General features: G+C 36.5%; 1 protein-coding gene across 5 annotated transcripts in view; it reads left to right on the top strand.

Annotated features, from left to right (window-relative positions):
- The window catches only part of ELOVL6 (ELOVL fatty acid elongase 6), a 120,511-nt gene that overhangs the window by 60,637 nt on the left and 42,139 nt on the right, over window positions 1–17,735 (top strand). For 3 of the 5 annotated variants that reach the window (XM_088792439.1, XM_074322494.2, XM_019741960.3), the window contains exon 3: window positions 3,096–3,125. The exons of the other annotated variants lie outside the window; for them this stretch is intronic. In XM_088792439.1, coding sequence (XP_088648565.1) covers window positions 3,096–3,125 — 30 coding nt within the window. The remainder of the gene's footprint in view (window positions 1–3,095; window positions 3,126–17,735) is intronic. 5 annotated transcript variants of the gene reach the window in all.

Raw genomic sequence — 17,735 nt, 5'->3', positions numbered from 1 at the left:
GATCACGTTATAGTGTATATAGTGTTATTACTTGGTTGGAAATTTAAAACTTCACCTCACCTCACTTAAGGCCTGGAGTAAAAGGCCTTTCTTTTTCTTTTTTTCTTTTTTAATGGAAATAGATAGTTGCTACAGAATATTTTTTTTTTTAATTCACTTAGTTCTTTTTTTTTTTAGCTTTAAAGGCATTTTATTCATTTTTATTTGCTTTCTTTTCTAAAGTTTTGATTTCCACCATACCATTAGACTTTGCTTCTTAATAGTACATTTAGGGAAATATATATTAAAAAGTCAATTGTGTCCTATACCTCCTTGCTGACTCAGGAAGAAAACTGAAATCCTATTTCCTGCCCTGGTCAGGAATTACCTTTTTTTTTCAGCTTACACCTAAAACAAGTTAGCCAGTGAGACAGAATTGATGTACTTGTAGAAAATCGAATTCTGTCTCTAATTGGGGAGTAGTCTGGCAATTTCTTGAAGAACCAGCTTTTGCTTTGTATATTCATGTTTGGGTTTGCAAGAGGAAGTCCTGAAAGAACATACCTTTTTTAAAAAAAAAAACAAAAAAAACACTTTTATTTATTTTAACTGTGTTTTTCCAGGACCCATCAGCTCCAAGTCAAGTAGTTGTTTCAATCTAGTTGTGGAGGGCACAGCTCACAGTGGCCCATGTGGGGACTGAACCAGCAACATTGCTGTTAAGAGCACTGCACTCTAACCAACTGAGCTAACTGGCCGCCCCAAGAACACACCTTCTTTATGAAGAAAGATAAAATAAATTTATCTGTAGGGTCAAGCTACTTTAGACCAGTTTTAATTTAAAGCTCTACTGTTGTACCTCTTAGTCTTCTGTCTAGGAACTAAATTCACAAGAGGTGGTATCAGACACTCAGAAGTTCTGGGATTTCTTAGTAACTCAGATTTATAATTACGATTATCCCCTAAATAAAAATTTGGTTATTTATACAAAGCTTTCTGTACCGTAGTCTAGATACTTTCATGCTCATTTTTCCTGAATGATATTTATGACTGCAGATATAACTGTTAACATAAAAATTCCTGAAAGGAGCAGAAGTATTACTCAGATACACACTTAATGGATACGTGCTCAAAGGTATCTCAGTATCCTGGATTTTCCAAAGATAAAATTGGAGGAATCTGGTAAATTTAAACATTGAAGATAGTTCTTGCCCTGGCTGTTTCTTTCTGCCTTAAGTTTCTCCCTCACTTCAAGTCTTTTACTCAAGTCTTTTACTTCTCAAAGGGCCTGCCCTGGGCACTCTATTTTAAATTGTGACCTGTCCCTCATGCCACATCTCATTTTCCCTTTACACTGCTGTACTTTTTCTTCTTCCCATAGTATTTATCATCGACTAACATACCATATTACCTATTTATTTGCTTACTTATTGTCTGTCTCCAGACTTGTAACCTCCATGAAAGCAAGCTTTTTTGTTTTGTTCACTGATGTTTTCCCAGAGCCTAGACCATGCTTGCCACTCAGTAGGTGCTCAATTAACACTTTCTAATGAAGGAGTTACAACTAGAGTTAGAAAAGAATATAGGAAGTTAATTTGTCTATGTGGCTATTTTTGCTGTCAAAATGTACAACTTTTCTTCTTTGGGGTGTCTGTGGAGACTAGACATAAGATAAGTTTTCAGTAACCATATGCCATGTAAATTTCAGTGAATGTATGACACAAATTGCTGGATTCAGTTAATTAACCCCCCAAAATTCATCAATTTAACAATAAAAAACAATAATTATTTTGGTGTTATTCAGTAAACCTCTGCTTCTATTTCATTAGGTTGGTGCAAAAGTAATTGCAGTTTTTGCAATTATTTTTAGCCTTTTAAACTGCAGTTACTTTTGCATAAACCTAATATACACAGTTGTGGGTAAGAGTTCTTGACCACAACACCCAGGATGGTCAAGCAAGGCTGCTTTTGCCCGTACTCATACCCATGCTGCATCTTTAATGAGAATTTTGGAGACTGATGCATCTCACGATGGACCTAGCCAAAGAGTTTATAACTGGGAGAAAGATTAAACTCTCAGGTAGAGATTAGATTTTTGGCATCACATGCCTAGAACTTTCCCTATTGGAGCTACTTCATTCTGAGAACCGCCACACAGCTTTCATCCCTTGACTGCTCAGACGAGTGCAGCTCTAGCTCAGCTGAAAGGCTGGGTTTAGCTCTTACTGCCCACTTCTCTGCCCTAAGCAGGCACTAGGAGCCAAGTGAGGATGTGAATGAAAAGAAGAACCACCCAAAGGTCTTTCATAAGTTCAGCCCCCTTTGATTTGTGCATAGATTCCTTGGGACGTCCCTTTTCAAGTAAAGATCTAGGGGAGTCATGGGTTCAAGGCGGGACTAGAAGTTGAAAACCAATTACCTTAGGATCATTAGCTCTTGTCCACCCAAAGTGAAAGGTGTACTTCAGGTCAAATAGCTGGTGAATATTTGCTCGTGATCAGTCAGGTTCATTCAACGGCAGGTGTGTGGAATTGAGGACAGCTTCTTGAACAGTAGCTGGTCAGGAATAATCAGATAATGCCATATCTGTCCTGTAGATTCCCTTGAATGTCTGCTGACATCAAAGAAATGATGCCACTTTTCTAAATCTGAGTTAGATCAGACCTTCGTCTTGTGACCAGGTTTGCTTTTCACCTCACCTCCAAGACAGAGCAGCAACCTCACAATACACTACTGTTATCTCCACCCAGGTGGCTGCATGGCCAACCTGCTCTCAGCTCAGACTTGCTGCAATAACCATTTTTTATTTTAAAAATACTGTAAGTTGCGAAAAGAATGAGCAGTATACAGCATTAATGTCATGACAGTCCATGAGTCTTTTAACTGCAGCATAAATCAGTCAAATAGTTAAATTTAATTTCTTTCTTTACTGCTTCCCTAGTAATTAAATGACTATAAAAGGGACCTTTTTTCTTTGCACCATAAATAAGTCGAAAAAAAGAGTATCTACCTATACCATTTTTGTTATTTTAGAAATATCTAATTTGGAAAGCTTACTTATAGCTTTTTTTTTTTTTTCTTTTTTTTTTTTACTATTCCTAAACATGCTGCTTTAGGTGGACCAGTACTTTTCAGCTCAGTTCAAGGTAACTGTGTGTGCTTGCTGTCTAAGAAACAAATGTCCTGCGTCCTGTCTAAGAATTTTTATAAGAATGAAATGTTCAGGTTATTGTTTCACAGTGTCACTTCACTCATAGTCAAGCTAAGATACCTAAATGACTGGTTTTCATAAATGCTCTTGATCACTAACAAACATGGATCATGCTATTTTGTTTCTTTATTGCTTGTTAAAGTACTCACAAAAGGCTAGTATTAAATTCACAAGCGTTCTGGTAGCATACGAGTATATACCTTTAGAATGACTAAATAGGACTTGAAATGTCTGGCCATAAAGACCCAACTAGCCTGATTTTTGCATTTGATTCTTACAATGCTATTTTTTTCTGATAATGAGCCATAGCATTAGGTACCATGTATTAAGTACTTATGATGTGTCAGATGCTTCCAATTTTGGTATTTTAATGATTTACAAGAAGCCTAAGAAGTAGGTGTTATTTTCCCAGGTGTTTTGAAAACACTGAGGCAGATAAAATGTACAGTAATTTACTCAAGATCCCAGACTCTTAGCCATTTAGTCTACTTTTTCACTGTTGTATTGCAGTGATTATCTTGCTTTACCATATTTAAGGTTGTTGGCTTTTTAGACAGATTCCATGAAGGGGAACTGCAGGATTAAAGGATATGAATTGTTTTTCCAAGAGAGATGTCATTTTACCTTCTCACCAAAGTATGAGTCACTGTATCCTCATCTGGATCAGGTATTATCAGTTTCCTCTTTGCCTATTGGTAAACATCAAATAGTATCTGAGAGCTACCTTTGATTATAGTATAGTAATCCTAATCAAATAAATGTTTTCTTTTTCATCAAAATATTAGTATATTATTGTTGACTTTTTACTGACTTCAGATTAATTAAGCTTGGCTCTTCACAGAATCTGTCTGGAAATGTATCAGTGAATCTCAGAGATTGCATTGATTGCAGATGAGGGTACAGCTATTAGGTAGAAAGTGAGGCCACAATAGTGCCGGTCTCACTTTATACCTATGTATTCTGTCTTTTGCTCACTTTATGCAAACAATTTACATGGAGAAAGCAATACATTGGTTGCTAGCCAGCAAGAACTAAAGAAATTGGATATTGCTTCTCAACATTCCTGAGTACTGCTTCGTACAGTATGCTATTGCAGAAGCAGCATAGACTGGTAGAAACAGAATCCTATGTCCAAAGAGAGGTTTTTAAAAAGCCAATTTAGATTAATTTGTAGGATTCTTTCAGCTCCTGAGGGGACGAGTAAGCTGAAATAAAATAAAATATAATTCTTACTGATTAGACTTAGAGTCAAGTGAGTTTTAAGTATAGATTCATAGATAACCATTGGTTATCATACTTAGTCTCTCCGTAATATATTTTTTCTTTTCCCGTAAAGCATTTCCAACACACAAGATTTAAAAAATATCCAATATGTCATTTATCCATTCCTGTGTCAGGAGCCTACTTTAAGGTCTGAGGCCTTAGACACACAGCGTTGAGTAAGACACTGTTCTTACCCTTTAGGATCACAGTCCCGAAACCGTATGTGTGAAATATGCAAAGGGTATATGGAAGGAACGGGTCATCAATTTGACCTAGAATCAGTCAGGGAGTATCTTCACAGATAAACAAAATGACAAGGATAGGTGGGAAGGGCATTCAGGTGACAAGAAGGACATATTTAAAGGCAAGGTGAGACAAAGGAGTGTGATGTCTTTTGAAAAATCACAATATGGCTGTGGCCTAGGATGTTCCAGGTGAAGTTATAAAACATGATTCCAGAGTAGATATAGGTAAAATCATTTGAATCATGTGAAAATATTTGGACATAGTCTGAGAGACAATGTCAAATCTGTTAAACTTCCTATAGAGCCTATAACCCACCTATGACATTAATGGCATTCCTATTGAAATAATGTGCGATTTAATGTTTATATTTCCTTATATATAGTCTTGTGCATGTGCCCTCAACAATTTTTCAACACTAGATTTTAGGATCTGAAAGCAGAAACAGCGCATCCTTTTGGGCAGCTGGAACTACAAAATAAATCAGACTAACTGGGAAGATATAAAGCCAGAAAATTGTGTAACATGCCAAAGACCTTCCAGTATGTCCTACCATTTAGTGAACCAGGGAATATGGCTTTCAGCATACAAAGAGGTAGGCGAACATCAGATTAGAAAAGAATTTGTCAGCTTCCAGCATGCAGTGACTTTTGGGAAAGTATTCTCTGCAGACTTGGACTTCTTAAGGACACTCATTTTTAGTTTATCTTCTTCAAGTTATGTCTCCCTATTAAAATAAATAGCCTTATGAATATGACATAAAGAAAGGAATACTTTTTTGGAGAAGTGGTGGATTTCAAGTATAAGTGATTGTTTACATGTTTAAATGTCAGAAAGAATGATGATGGAATGTGAGAGGGAGCTGGTAAAAGTGATGATAAAAATCACTACTGTTGAAAGGACCAACTGAGAGGTAGTGTAACATCCTAGATAAGAGTAGAATGTAGTGGCTAAGCACACAGGGTCTGACATGACACTTGACTGCTTGGGTTTTCATTCCCGTACTGTCACTTAAATTAGTGGGTTCTTATACAAGTTACTTGACCTTCTTCCTTCGTTTCTTTGTCTGCAAGATGGTGGGCGCTTGGAACTATAAATGAGACATTATATATGTCAAGTACTTGGAACACTAAGAACAGTATCTGGAATAACGTAACTGCTCAGTTTAAAATGAACTTCGACCAAATTCAAACACACTTGTGCATTCCAAGCCAACCTCCAGCCAGTGACTGTTGAGGAACAGTAAGTTCCTGTTCCAGACATTTATGGAGAGAGCTTCAACCTGTGGATCCTTAATAAACACTTTGAAATGTTATAGCGTGTAGGCATCTGGAATGTCACAAATTGGTTCAAACATGCTTCACTGAAGGATGCATCTCGAATAAACACTTGTCAAATCGCTTATTTTTTACTTTTTTTTCTTTTGGTGGGAAACCTTTCTGTGTAAGCATAGTTATGTAAAAAATATTCTTGCTCTTAAGTCTTGTTGCTTAGTAAAATCGCTCTTGACAAATAAGACAAGTAGAAAAAAGAATAGTAAACACAGAGGCTCAGGTTTGCTGTGCAGAGCGGTTGCTGTCTATTGACACAGCTTGTGCATGCTCTTATGAGTGCTCTAAGGACACAGTCCCTCTTAACGCACCTTCCCAAGGGAAATGCTCTTTGGAACATGGGAAGACACATCAACCTTCCACCTTTCATAGAAACCATGAGTCACATACACGTTCGTCTCTTAAGCATTTTTACTTCCTTCTGAAACTGTCAGATGGAGGAAAAGGTTGCTGTGGCAGTGCTATTTTGAGAATGTCTTTTCTCAGGACCCATGCCTAATAAATCCCAGCCATACCTTAGTCTTGGCTCAGGATTCACCTGACATGTAAGTGAAGAGGAAATTACTCTTGTCTCACTATCTAGTAGTAAAAGGAAACTTTTAGAAATAAAACTAATTCCCCTTTAACTCTCTGAAGAAATGGGACTTGTGTTCTTAAATTCCATGTTTTTTGATAGATCTCAAGATTTTTCTAGTAAACATTTTTGTCCCCAAAGGACTTTTTATCATGTTTCCTGGCTTTGAACCTGTGAATGAAGGAAAAAAACAGCAAAGTGTAAGTCTCTGTGGAAAAGGATGTAAACAGATGTAAAGATAAAAGTCTCCTAACCGGGCTTTGGACACTACCTGGCAGATTTCATGCTGGTTCCCTGTAGAAACTGATGACATGCACGAAGTAGACAGTGACTTCCTGTTTAGTTCATTGAGCTTTGTACACAGTCCTTTCAGGACAATCAGTGCCTCCCAACATAGCAAAGTGTAGGGGAGGAAAGGCCTGAGAGTAGCTAAAAATAATTTGTTCTGAGATTTGGAAAACAGTATAATTGCTTTTGTTCATTGCAATTGGCATACTTAATCATATGAGAGCACCTATTTTTCTTATATAATTCTGAGCTAGCTACAAAATAGAGCTAGTCCCACTCTTAATTTTAAAAAGTTTTGTCATAGAAGCCTTTATTGTTATCAAATGGTCATATTTTGATGATTTAGAAGAGATGGAGTAAGAACACACAAGGTCATATGAGTTGTAAATTCTGATAATCTAATGTAGTTTTACAACATCGTCCCATCGTCCAGGGCCAAGTTAGGACTGGCTTTCATGCACTTAGCATACACTATAGGATTGGTTAATGGAGGGATGACTGGAAATAACCGGAATTCTACTTCAAGAAGAATTTGAACTCTGTGTGTGTTAGGGGGGCGAGTGGTATTTTGGCAGTGACTATCCTTCATTCCAGGTTATTTCTTTCTCTTGCCTAGACAGACGGTAAAATGCAATCTGTATGACATTTATGGCAAGGGAAGCTTTGCGACAGATACACAGTTTGTAAGAACGTATTACTCTGAGCTTCACAGGGCAGCTGAGCCGTGGTTCCATTGCAGGCAGAAGTGAGCCTAATTCTAGAATAGTGAAGAAAAAAATGGATCCAAATTGGTTGTTTTGTTTAGTTTATAATTTTAAATAGAACTGCTGATTTGAAACAATAACCTTACTCTACTTACGCTGTGCTTGGAATCTGCTCAAAGCAATTCAGCCTGAATATACGTATCTGAAGAGTGACGTCATCCCATCCAGTGAACCTGTTTTTTGAGGCTGTATCACATTACTACACTCTCTTTAGTTTTCCAATTTCTCTTTTCTTAATCTCTTTCTTTATATTTCTCTTGGTCGGGGTTTCTAAACCCTGGCACTATTGACACTGGGGCCAGATCATTTTTATTGTGGAGAGCTGTCCTGTGCAGCATTCAGGGCCTCTACACACTAGGTACTAATAGCCAACCTTCCTCCAGTTGTGAAAACCAAAAATGTCTCCCGACATTGCCACATAGCCTGGGAAGGGCAAAATCATCGCCCCCCCACCCCCACCCCCCATTGAGAACCACTGGTACAGATAAAAAGAGAAGAGGTCCACAGACTGAGCCCTGGGGACTCTTTGTTGTTGTAAAAGAGTACAGAATGGCAATTTAGAATTTGTGACAATCAGGATAAACTGACTGCGTATTAATAATTTCTAATAAACTATATTTAACTAGAAATTCTAAGCTTTGGTGCCTACAGCAAGGTATGTAATAAGTAAGGTATATGACAATTAATGTATGGTATATAATATGATAAGGTATATGTTGTGTGTTACTAATAAGAGTTCAGGAACTGATATTTGTGAGTTTGGGCAATCTATAACAGTGTGAATCAGCCTCTTGCATTCTAAAATGCTTTCTTGAGTTGGAAGGAAGAGGCTGGCTTTGGATCTAGCAAAACGAGAATAGAGATGAAAGGTTTGCCATCTGTAGGGAATTCCTCTGTGTGTGTTGCAATAGAAAAATGGCTTTAGACCTTACTATTACTCAGGTTGATCCATGTAGTGAGATGAATATCAGCGCCCCCAAAGAGGTTCATGTTTGAATCCCTGGAATTTGTGAATAGTTACATGGCAAAAGAGACTCTGCACATGTGACTAGGTTAAGGAATGTGTGCTGAGAAATTATTCTGGAATATCTGGGTGGGCTCAGTGTCAACACATGGGCCTTAAGACTGGAGAAATTTTCCAGGCTGTGCTACTGGATTATCCATTGAGCCTGATGTAATTACACAGGTCCTTAAAAGGGAGGCAAGAGGATCAGAGTCAGAGAAGGTGGTGTGATGACACAAGCAGAGTTAGAAAAGGCAATAGGATCATGGAAACAAAGGATGGAACAATGCAGTTTGAAGATGGAGAAAGACGCCAAAGAACCGAGAAATGCAGGCAGCCTTTAGATGCTGGAAAAGACAAGAAAACAGATTTCCCCTAGAACCTCCAGAAAGAATGCAGTCCTGAGAACACCTTGATTGTAGCCCCGTAAGATTCATTTTAGAATTCTGACCTCCAAAACTATTAGATGATAAATTCATGTTGTTTTAAGCTACTAAGTTTGTGGGAATTTGTTACAGCAGCAATAGGAAAATGTCACAATCCAATTCATAAGGCATGTTTTCCTCATTACCAGAATTCTCAACACTAGTGTCTGCAGGCTACCTTCTTATGCCACTGAATGACCATTCAGATTTTGAAAGAGTAATGGGAATACCCTAATCAAAATCTTGCCACATTATTATTTTCAAGAGCAAAATGAAATTGATAGTCCTTTCTTGGTCTCATGCGTGAAACAATGTCTGTCATTTTCACTACCCTGCTAATAATATATTTCTTCTTGTCATTGCTAGTTTTTATGCAGGTTTGATTTTGGGGACACAAAAATTATTCATGAGCTATACCATGAAATAATCTTCATCACTGCTGAGATGTTTTCTCCCTAATCCAGAAACATTTGGGGCATATTTTCTCATTGCTTCCCCTACCCCCTTTCAACATTTATATCCAGGGGAAAGTTAGCGCAGTATATTTAATCACCCAGTAGTTAAAATGAAAACATGTAATTTTTTCCTTGATAGTATTTTCTAGCTTCTTTACAGTTGTCTGAAGCAATGAGTATAAACTAAAATTCTTTATAAATATAAGGAAGTGGATCATCTTTCAGTTCAAACCTTAAGCTCTTGAGTAGAGAGAAAGAAAGAGATCTCAGATTTGGATATGTTTATGCTTGTTTATATAGTTGTTGGTGCAGCTCATTTTCATTTAAACCTAGGAAAATTCTCTGTCTGAATTAGACTTAATCTTATAAACCTGAAATCCAGTTTCCATTCCATTGTGGATAATCATTTGCTCTTCATAGTGTTTTTATGGTTTCAGTCTCCAGTTCTCAGGTAAATCTTCTGGTTTCAGATAAAGCTGGTTTCAGTCTCCAGCTCTCAGATAAATCTATTATCTATAGAACATTCAATGCTTCTTCAGAGTATGAAGACAAGCAGGAACAGATTGTTAATGTTTGACTCTGATTTTTATTTTTGTATTTTAAAAATATTTTGTATTTTATAAAATGTTTTATATTTCTATGGTCAGCAGGCCATTAGAGTGGATGACAAGATTTTATTTTTCAAAGCTTGCAACCTTGACATAAGCCCATAATTATATGCTGTACAACTTCTGGTCTGAGAAAATTTCATATTCAGGGGGGAAAAAATCACTAACACCTCATTTACATTATGTAATAGATTTTAATACTATAAGAGGTAGAGTTTAACCTGGTGAGGGTGGGGGCAGGTCAATCATGTGCTCTTATTTAATAGGAGCCATTTCAGACTTATAGTATGCTTTCTGTGTTATTATTATTGTATTTTAAAATAACCTTAGGCGAGCATTTCTTCATTGAAAAGTCAGATGAAAGCTTTCTTTTTATTCAGACAAAGGGCATTTCTTTAAGGGAATTAGCACATTGAAATTGCTGATGAAACCACTTTCTGGATTCTATTTCTGCATGCTGCCTCTCCTATTGAGAACTTACTGTTTTTTAAATGGCCACTAGAGTTTCATGTTTTACCACAACTAGTATTGGTAGCTGGTGTATATTATATAAGACGGTTACTTGGAAATTCTAACTTGAAGTGACATTCAGTACCAGAGAATCAGAATGAGAATATTGAGAGTAATGCTCTCAAACAAAACAAACTACAGATTATGTTGTCAATACAGAGCTCATTATTAGTTTGCTTTGAGATGGGAGGAGATTTTTCTAATAAGATCATTGATACACTTTTGGCTACATTTTTATTTGAAGGTGGTGGTAAGCTTTACTTTCTAAGGAGATAAACTGTCACCTTCATCAAAGAAAGAATAGAATTTAATTTTTTCTTTGATTTAGTATCCGCTAAGATCTTTGATTCTAGCTTTGAAACTAATTACTCCTGATGAGTTTTATAAAACCATGTCTTCTAAAACAAAGAAAATATATTCTTGTATCTCTCTAAGATGCAATATCTTAGGGGAAAAAATGGGCATTTACTCTACATGACAAGTTAGGACATTGAATTCAGGATATATCAGCTTCACTAAAATAACGTCATGATTAGCCTGGCAATTTGCTATACTTTTCTCAGAATAGGAGAATATTCGTTCTTTTTAAAAAAATGTATTTTTAATTACAACTGACATACAGTATTACTAGTTTCAAGTGTACGACAAAGTCATTTGGCCTTTATCTACCTTACAAAGTGGTCACCATATTCATTCTTAAGGGAATGAAACTTATAGATGGTCACATCTGATAATCCCTGTGAAGCGCAACAGCAGTTCATTAAAGAAGCTTCTTTAGTTCACACATGCACTTCAGTAACTCATGTAGCTGAAGATGCTGCCGATGTGGGGGGTGGGAGTATGCCAGAGTGTATTGACTTAGAGATGTACCATCGAACTTCAGCCACATCTGCCCGCTAGAATAGAAATAATTAAGGCCAAGTTTTTTATGAGCAGATCATTTTTTTATTCTGTCCCCTCCCAGCTCAAAGACTTGCAGTGCTCTCTAGCAGTTCCGGCTTAAACCAGCAGTTCTCCATTATTTTTCTGGGGGCCACTAGCGGCAACTCCTCCCCCTTCTTCTCTTACCCAAGGTACATAATGATACACACATGACTCAGTCTATTCTTGTTTATTTAAAAAGAAGGAAAGAAAAGAAAATTAAGCCATGAATCTCAGCACTGTAATTGTTAGTGGTAATACATAAGTGGGCACATACCTCACAACTTACTGCAACCTTGAGGTGAAGATGTAACTGAATGAAAGCTCGTACTGCTCACTGCAGGACAGCCCATAAGTGGAGTGACAAGGAGTTGGGGCAAGGAAAGTGACTATTCAGAAAGCCAGGAGACCGAGAAGATGGCTGACTAGAGAACCACATTGAGAAAGTAGAGACTTCAGGCTTCTTTTATGTCAGGGTAAGGGGAAACAGGAGGGGTTTAAGGGTCAGTAGCTGACTGATGACCACAGACATCTGGACACCAGCAAGGGTCCGAGGGGTGTGATGTAACTTCTTTGCTTTTGGTCAGCAAACTCTGGTTGCCATGGTCCCAGTCACGACGTTTTTATAAACCTTTGATAAACAATCATTATTTTTCTACATACCTTCCTTATCTGCTTAGGGAGGTTGTTTCAGTAATTCCTAGGCTACAGGTTAGATTCCTTTAATGATTAGCATATCTATGTGCAAGACTAAGCAGAAGTTGCTAACTGACATATTATGGGAGTTGGACAGGCTCGAGCAAGATGGCGTCAGAAAGACTGATTATTTTACTCTAACACAAAGATACAGTCCTAACTCTGCAGCACAATTTTTAGAGCTCCACACAATCTGACTTTAACCTACGTTTCCAAACTGACTTTCTGCCATTCCCAACACAAAGTGTATCTGATACACTTTTGACTTAGCTCATGCCTAATGCTGCTGCCTCTTTCCATCCCAGATTCTACTTGACTCTGCCCTTTCATCCAAAACCTGAATAGTTCACCTCAAAGCCCCCCTCCACAGAGCATTTTCTCATGACGATATCTCCTTCCTCAGAATTTTAATCAAACATTATTAACTATAATACATACTTTTTCTGTTTAGATTAGCAGAGGTAGACTTTACTCTTACATAGAGATTGGCTTATTATTATTCAATGGCATACTAACCACACGGCAAATGAAAATGATAAAGTTCATTAAATTTTGAATGGATAGATGGATGTCACATTTTTTATCAGCTGTTGATAATATCTAAGAAAACAATGATAATTAATTGGTATCTTGCCAATTTATTAAACAGATGGCATTTTTATGGGGTAGTGTGTGTGTGTTTAGCATTTTGAAAGTATTTCCTCCCCAAAGATCCTTTTGCCAGTTGTAAAAAGAAAGCCAACAAGAAAACAGAATTTATCAAGATTTTTTAAAAGGTGACAAGGGGAAAAATTATATGATGACAGATAAATACACACAACAGATCTGTTCTAAGAGGAGTATACCCTCCTGGCAATGGATAGATACATAGCCAATATACTGAATGTACTGAATGTAACTCTACTTTGATCATGGCCTACTTCAATAATAGAAAAACCAAATTGTGAAATAATGGTTTTCACGCCTTTTTAAAAAAATAAATAAGGAGAACCTGTGATTTTTAAATTAGCATCTGAGGGGAAAGCAGAATAAGAAAGAGGTATTTGCAACTCAAACAAGCCCATAAATCACATATTATTTGGTTTTCTGGGTCAAGCATAACAGATTAGAATAATACCATATACTGTAGTCATGGCTTTTCCTTGCAGTTATAAAGTGGTCATTTATATCAATTATGGCTATATTTTTATTATTATTCATGAAATTAGTCTTTGTCAGAATTTCTGGGCACAGAGTTATTTTTCAGTTATAATTTACTTGTGAATAAAAACTGCTGGAAAATTCCCATTGTTTTGTGTTGTGGGTTTTTTTTTTAATGACTTTTTTTTTTTTAAAGATTTATTGGGGAAGATTGGGGAACAGTGTGTTTCTCCAGGGCCAATCAGCTCCAAGTCATTGTCCTTCAGTCTAATTGTGGAGGGCGCAGCTCAGCTCCAAGTCAAGTTGCCATTTTCAATCTTTGGTTGCAGGGGGCGCAGCCCACCATCCTTTGCGTGAATTTAACTGGCAACCTTGTTGTTGAGAGCTCGCGCTCTAACCAACTGAGCCATCCGGCTGCCCCTCCAGAAGGCGAGTGGCAGCTTGTTGTCTTCAATCTAGTAAATTCCCATTGTTTTTAAAATAGAAAAATGCCTTTGTGAAATCTTGGGGGTCTTGAAGTCTCAAGAATGACAGAATCCAGCTCGTGGCTAGAAAGAACTCCAACAGCACAACTTCAGGATCCCTTTCAAGAAAACATTCCTTTATATTCTTATCAGATTGTAACCACCATAGACATCCACTGAATGTATTGTTGGCAAAAAGCAATGTATTATTTCCTTCAGTCTCTGAGTCTCCAATTTATTTGTGGCCTTCTCATTACTTTCAGAACCTTGAACTTTTTCCTGCCTGGAATCAGCAACTGAACTAAAGGAGAAATCTTAAAAGAGATGTGGCCTCACCAATTAGCAGTTTTTCTCAGCTTCAGACTTTTAAGCTTGGAACATGAAAACTTTATATGCTGGGTAGATATCAGCCAAAGCTTGAGATGCTTTTAAGTCTCTTTTTTCTTTTCTCCTTCACAGCTTAATTTTCACTTTCACAGCTCGTTGTACCTTACACATGTACAGTAGCTGTAAAACAAGGTCACTTAGACATAAAGGAGCTCACGCCATCTCTCCAAGATGTTCATTAGCAATTATCCTGTGTTGAAATGCTACCCACATGAAAGTTTCGCCTTTCTCAAATAAACTTGTTTGATTCTTAAAGGCGTACAGGTCTGCTGGCAGAGATCTTGATATGAGTATTAAAGAGACTGAAGCTAGGTACTAGTTTCAGGGGAATCCCAGGAGTGGGGGGGGGGGGAAGCATTTGAATGTATGCAAACTCTTTGAGAGTGTTATTTGATTGGATAATAAAGATACATATTGACCAGCTACTCTGGTAAGAATAGAAAAAACAACACTTAGGAATGTTTTGGAACAAGTTATGATAGAGAATTCCAAATCTCTAAGGATAAAGGATAAAGCCATTATTTGTTTTTATTAATTATGGACTAATTTCTATTATTCATATTGATGACAGAAATGGAAGGAGGGGAAAGGATAAATACAAGCACAACAGCTCAAAGCACATCAGTATTTCATTTGGACGGTCTTTATTTGGTTGGTTACCTTATCATTATAGCTACAGAATCACCATCCTGAGAAGTATTTATAAAGCACCTACAGTTAAGGGTTGTGCTATATGATGTACATTTAAGATTTATTAAACAAGAAGAGTCCATACCATTTAGAAATTGCTGGTTATGAAAAAATGTAGTGTTAACATACCCAGCTACCAGAATAGGAAATATTACTGGATCACCATTGAGACATTAGGGAAGTCATTTATCTACGTTAAATAGTAAGTGGGCTAGCATTATTCATCCTGACTAAAATTGAACCTTTACCAAAAAGATGCCAGGACAGGAAGGCAGTTTTAATTCACTTAACCCAGTTTGCTAAAGAAAATCTTATCTTCTAAGCACAATGGAAAAATCATAATACATTCAACTATAAATAATACATTTTGATTACTCAATTGAGGATGTAAGAGTTAATACTTCCTTAAGATGATTCTCTCTTTTAGAAAAAACTTAATTCTAAATTAACCCAAAGCATCATTTGAATTTTACCATAGTAGATTTATATAGTATACAATAAGCAACACTTTTATTACAGCATTTATACTGAAACAAATATCAATTCACATTTTTGACTACCTGTGACCCAGATATAGCCTAGACAATTAATTTATGTTTACCTACCTCGTTAATCACAGCCATGACAGTTTTTGGTAGTTTTGATCAACGTGCAGCGTGCAGCTCTGTGACCACGAGCAACCAATGTCATCAGCACCTCCTGCCCCCAATTCTCTGCTATAGAACAAGAAAATTGGGTTCCATCTCTAAGGACCCTTGCAATTCTCAAATTCTGCATGTCTCTATTGTTACATTAGTGCTATGGTAGTTCTCATTCTAGAACTGAAGAAATTAGAGAAAAAAAATACAGAGGGAAGATTTTTATTATTTTCTAGGTTCTTTGAGGCACATTATTTTTCCCTTCATGGCTATAGTGATAGGATCATATAAAGACATCCATTTAATTTGTTTCACAATTGCAAGTAACAATCAATCTAACCGTAACCAAAACTTGAAGTAGATAGAACAAGCAAGGGAAAGAATGATAACTAACTATAAGGAAAAGTTTTCAGTAATACCGGTATATATAGTTAATTTGTTCTCCAGGAGATGAAGGGGGTTTGGATCAAAGTATTCTACGCCCAGAAAATGTGATATTTGAAGCATGAAGGTGTGGAGATTCCTCTTGCTCTTTTCACAGTTAAACAATGTGTACTACAGTTACACAATGACCATGGAATTCAGTGGGAGGGCTTAAGGAATTTTTGTAAGATAACCCATCAGGTACACCCTTTCTCCCCCATCCCCAAAAGCTTACCACAAGATGGCAGAGAGATCTGAGGCTACTTAACCTCTAAACCTGGTTCCTTAGCCATAAAATGAAGATGCGCTTTACCTGCAGTAAGGATGATTGAAGGATTAAATGATAGAGATTTTAAGCACTATTTCTACCCATCAGAATGACTCCCTAAGTCATTCTACTATGAATATTGTCACTTATCATTACCTTTATAATTTAGCAAGGAATATATACTATTTAATGTTACTATTCCCTGCATTAAATTAATAGAATTTTGGATTTCTTTAGTGAGTCCTTGCTTGTGTGAGTTTAAACACTGATAGTGATTCTGACTCTAAAAGTAATTTAATATTGTACTCTTGCAAAATTCAAAGAAGTAAAGCAGTAAACACGTGTATAACCAAAAGTTCTTGAAATCTTCAATAGTTAAGTTACCATATAATTGTCTCACTTTTTCACTTCTCTTTAAAGTATAGAAATAGTCTCTTTCTGGAGGAAAAAAAATGGGTCATGCTTTTTGTGAATATTTTATTCCTTAGTTATTAATGTATTACTGGGATTGTACAACTGTTCATTCACTCAGTGTTTGCTGGGCCCCCATGTTCACAGGTGCATAATTATTTTCCCGTCAGAATATTCAATATGACAAGACCGTGATCATTCAACACACTTAATAAGCACTTCTGTGTACCACGTCTTGTGTTTCCAAGGGAAGAGTTTGCAAACCTCAGTGGAAGTGATTTCTGGAATCACTTGCTTTATTTGGTGTTCACTTAAGTAGGTCACTTGAATTCATTGAAGTAGTAATGTTGATCGTGTAAATAGTAAGATCCTTCATGAGTCAGAAATACATGTCAGTGATTAGGGGAAAAATATGAAGCATTTTACAAATAATGCTCTTAGGTTAATGCATTTTGCTATTTGTACTATGTCTTAAAACTTTCTCAACCCTTTCAGTTTTAATCTAATTGAGTAGAGTATACCCATTTTAAGGGAAGCATTGTTTTTTCAGGAAGTATACTCATACATATTTAAATTATTTACAAGTCCTCTGTTACTTTTTTATTGAATCGTAGTCTATAGAAGTTTTTTGTGCTTGTTCTTTTTGGCGTTATCAATACTATTGTACACTTTTTAGCACAGTAATAAGCCAGCAGGACCTGGAGATTCTATTTGATATTTTACCCATTTCCTACTAAGAGTCCCACCTAAACTTGACTATCAAAAAGAGAGAATAATGAGCTCCGTGTTCCACCATCCCTTTTGTTAATCTTGTTTTATCTCTCCACCCTTAACATTGTTTTGCTTCTGTTTGTTTCCTGGGGAATTTTAAAGCAAATCCAAGACATATAATTTCACCTGTAAATATTAATTAAACACTTTGAAAATTATGACTTACAACTTTCTGATTTTATTTAAAATGTCTTTTTCCAATAAGGATCCAAAAAAGCTCTACATATTATATTTGATTCTTATGTCTCTCAAGTCACTTTTACTCTAGAACA

This window comes from Rhinolophus sinicus, chromosome 1 (genome assembly GCF_057876585.1).
Source record: "Rhinolophus sinicus isolate RSI-liver-muscle chromosome 1, RSI-T2T, whole genome shotgun sequence".
NCBI classification, from domain to species: domain Eukaryota; kingdom Metazoa; phylum Chordata; class Mammalia; order Chiroptera; family Rhinolophidae; genus Rhinolophus; species Rhinolophus sinicus.
The sequence above is the reverse complement of the archived record's forward strand: the minus strand, read 5'-3'. Positions and strand labels throughout refer to the sequence as shown.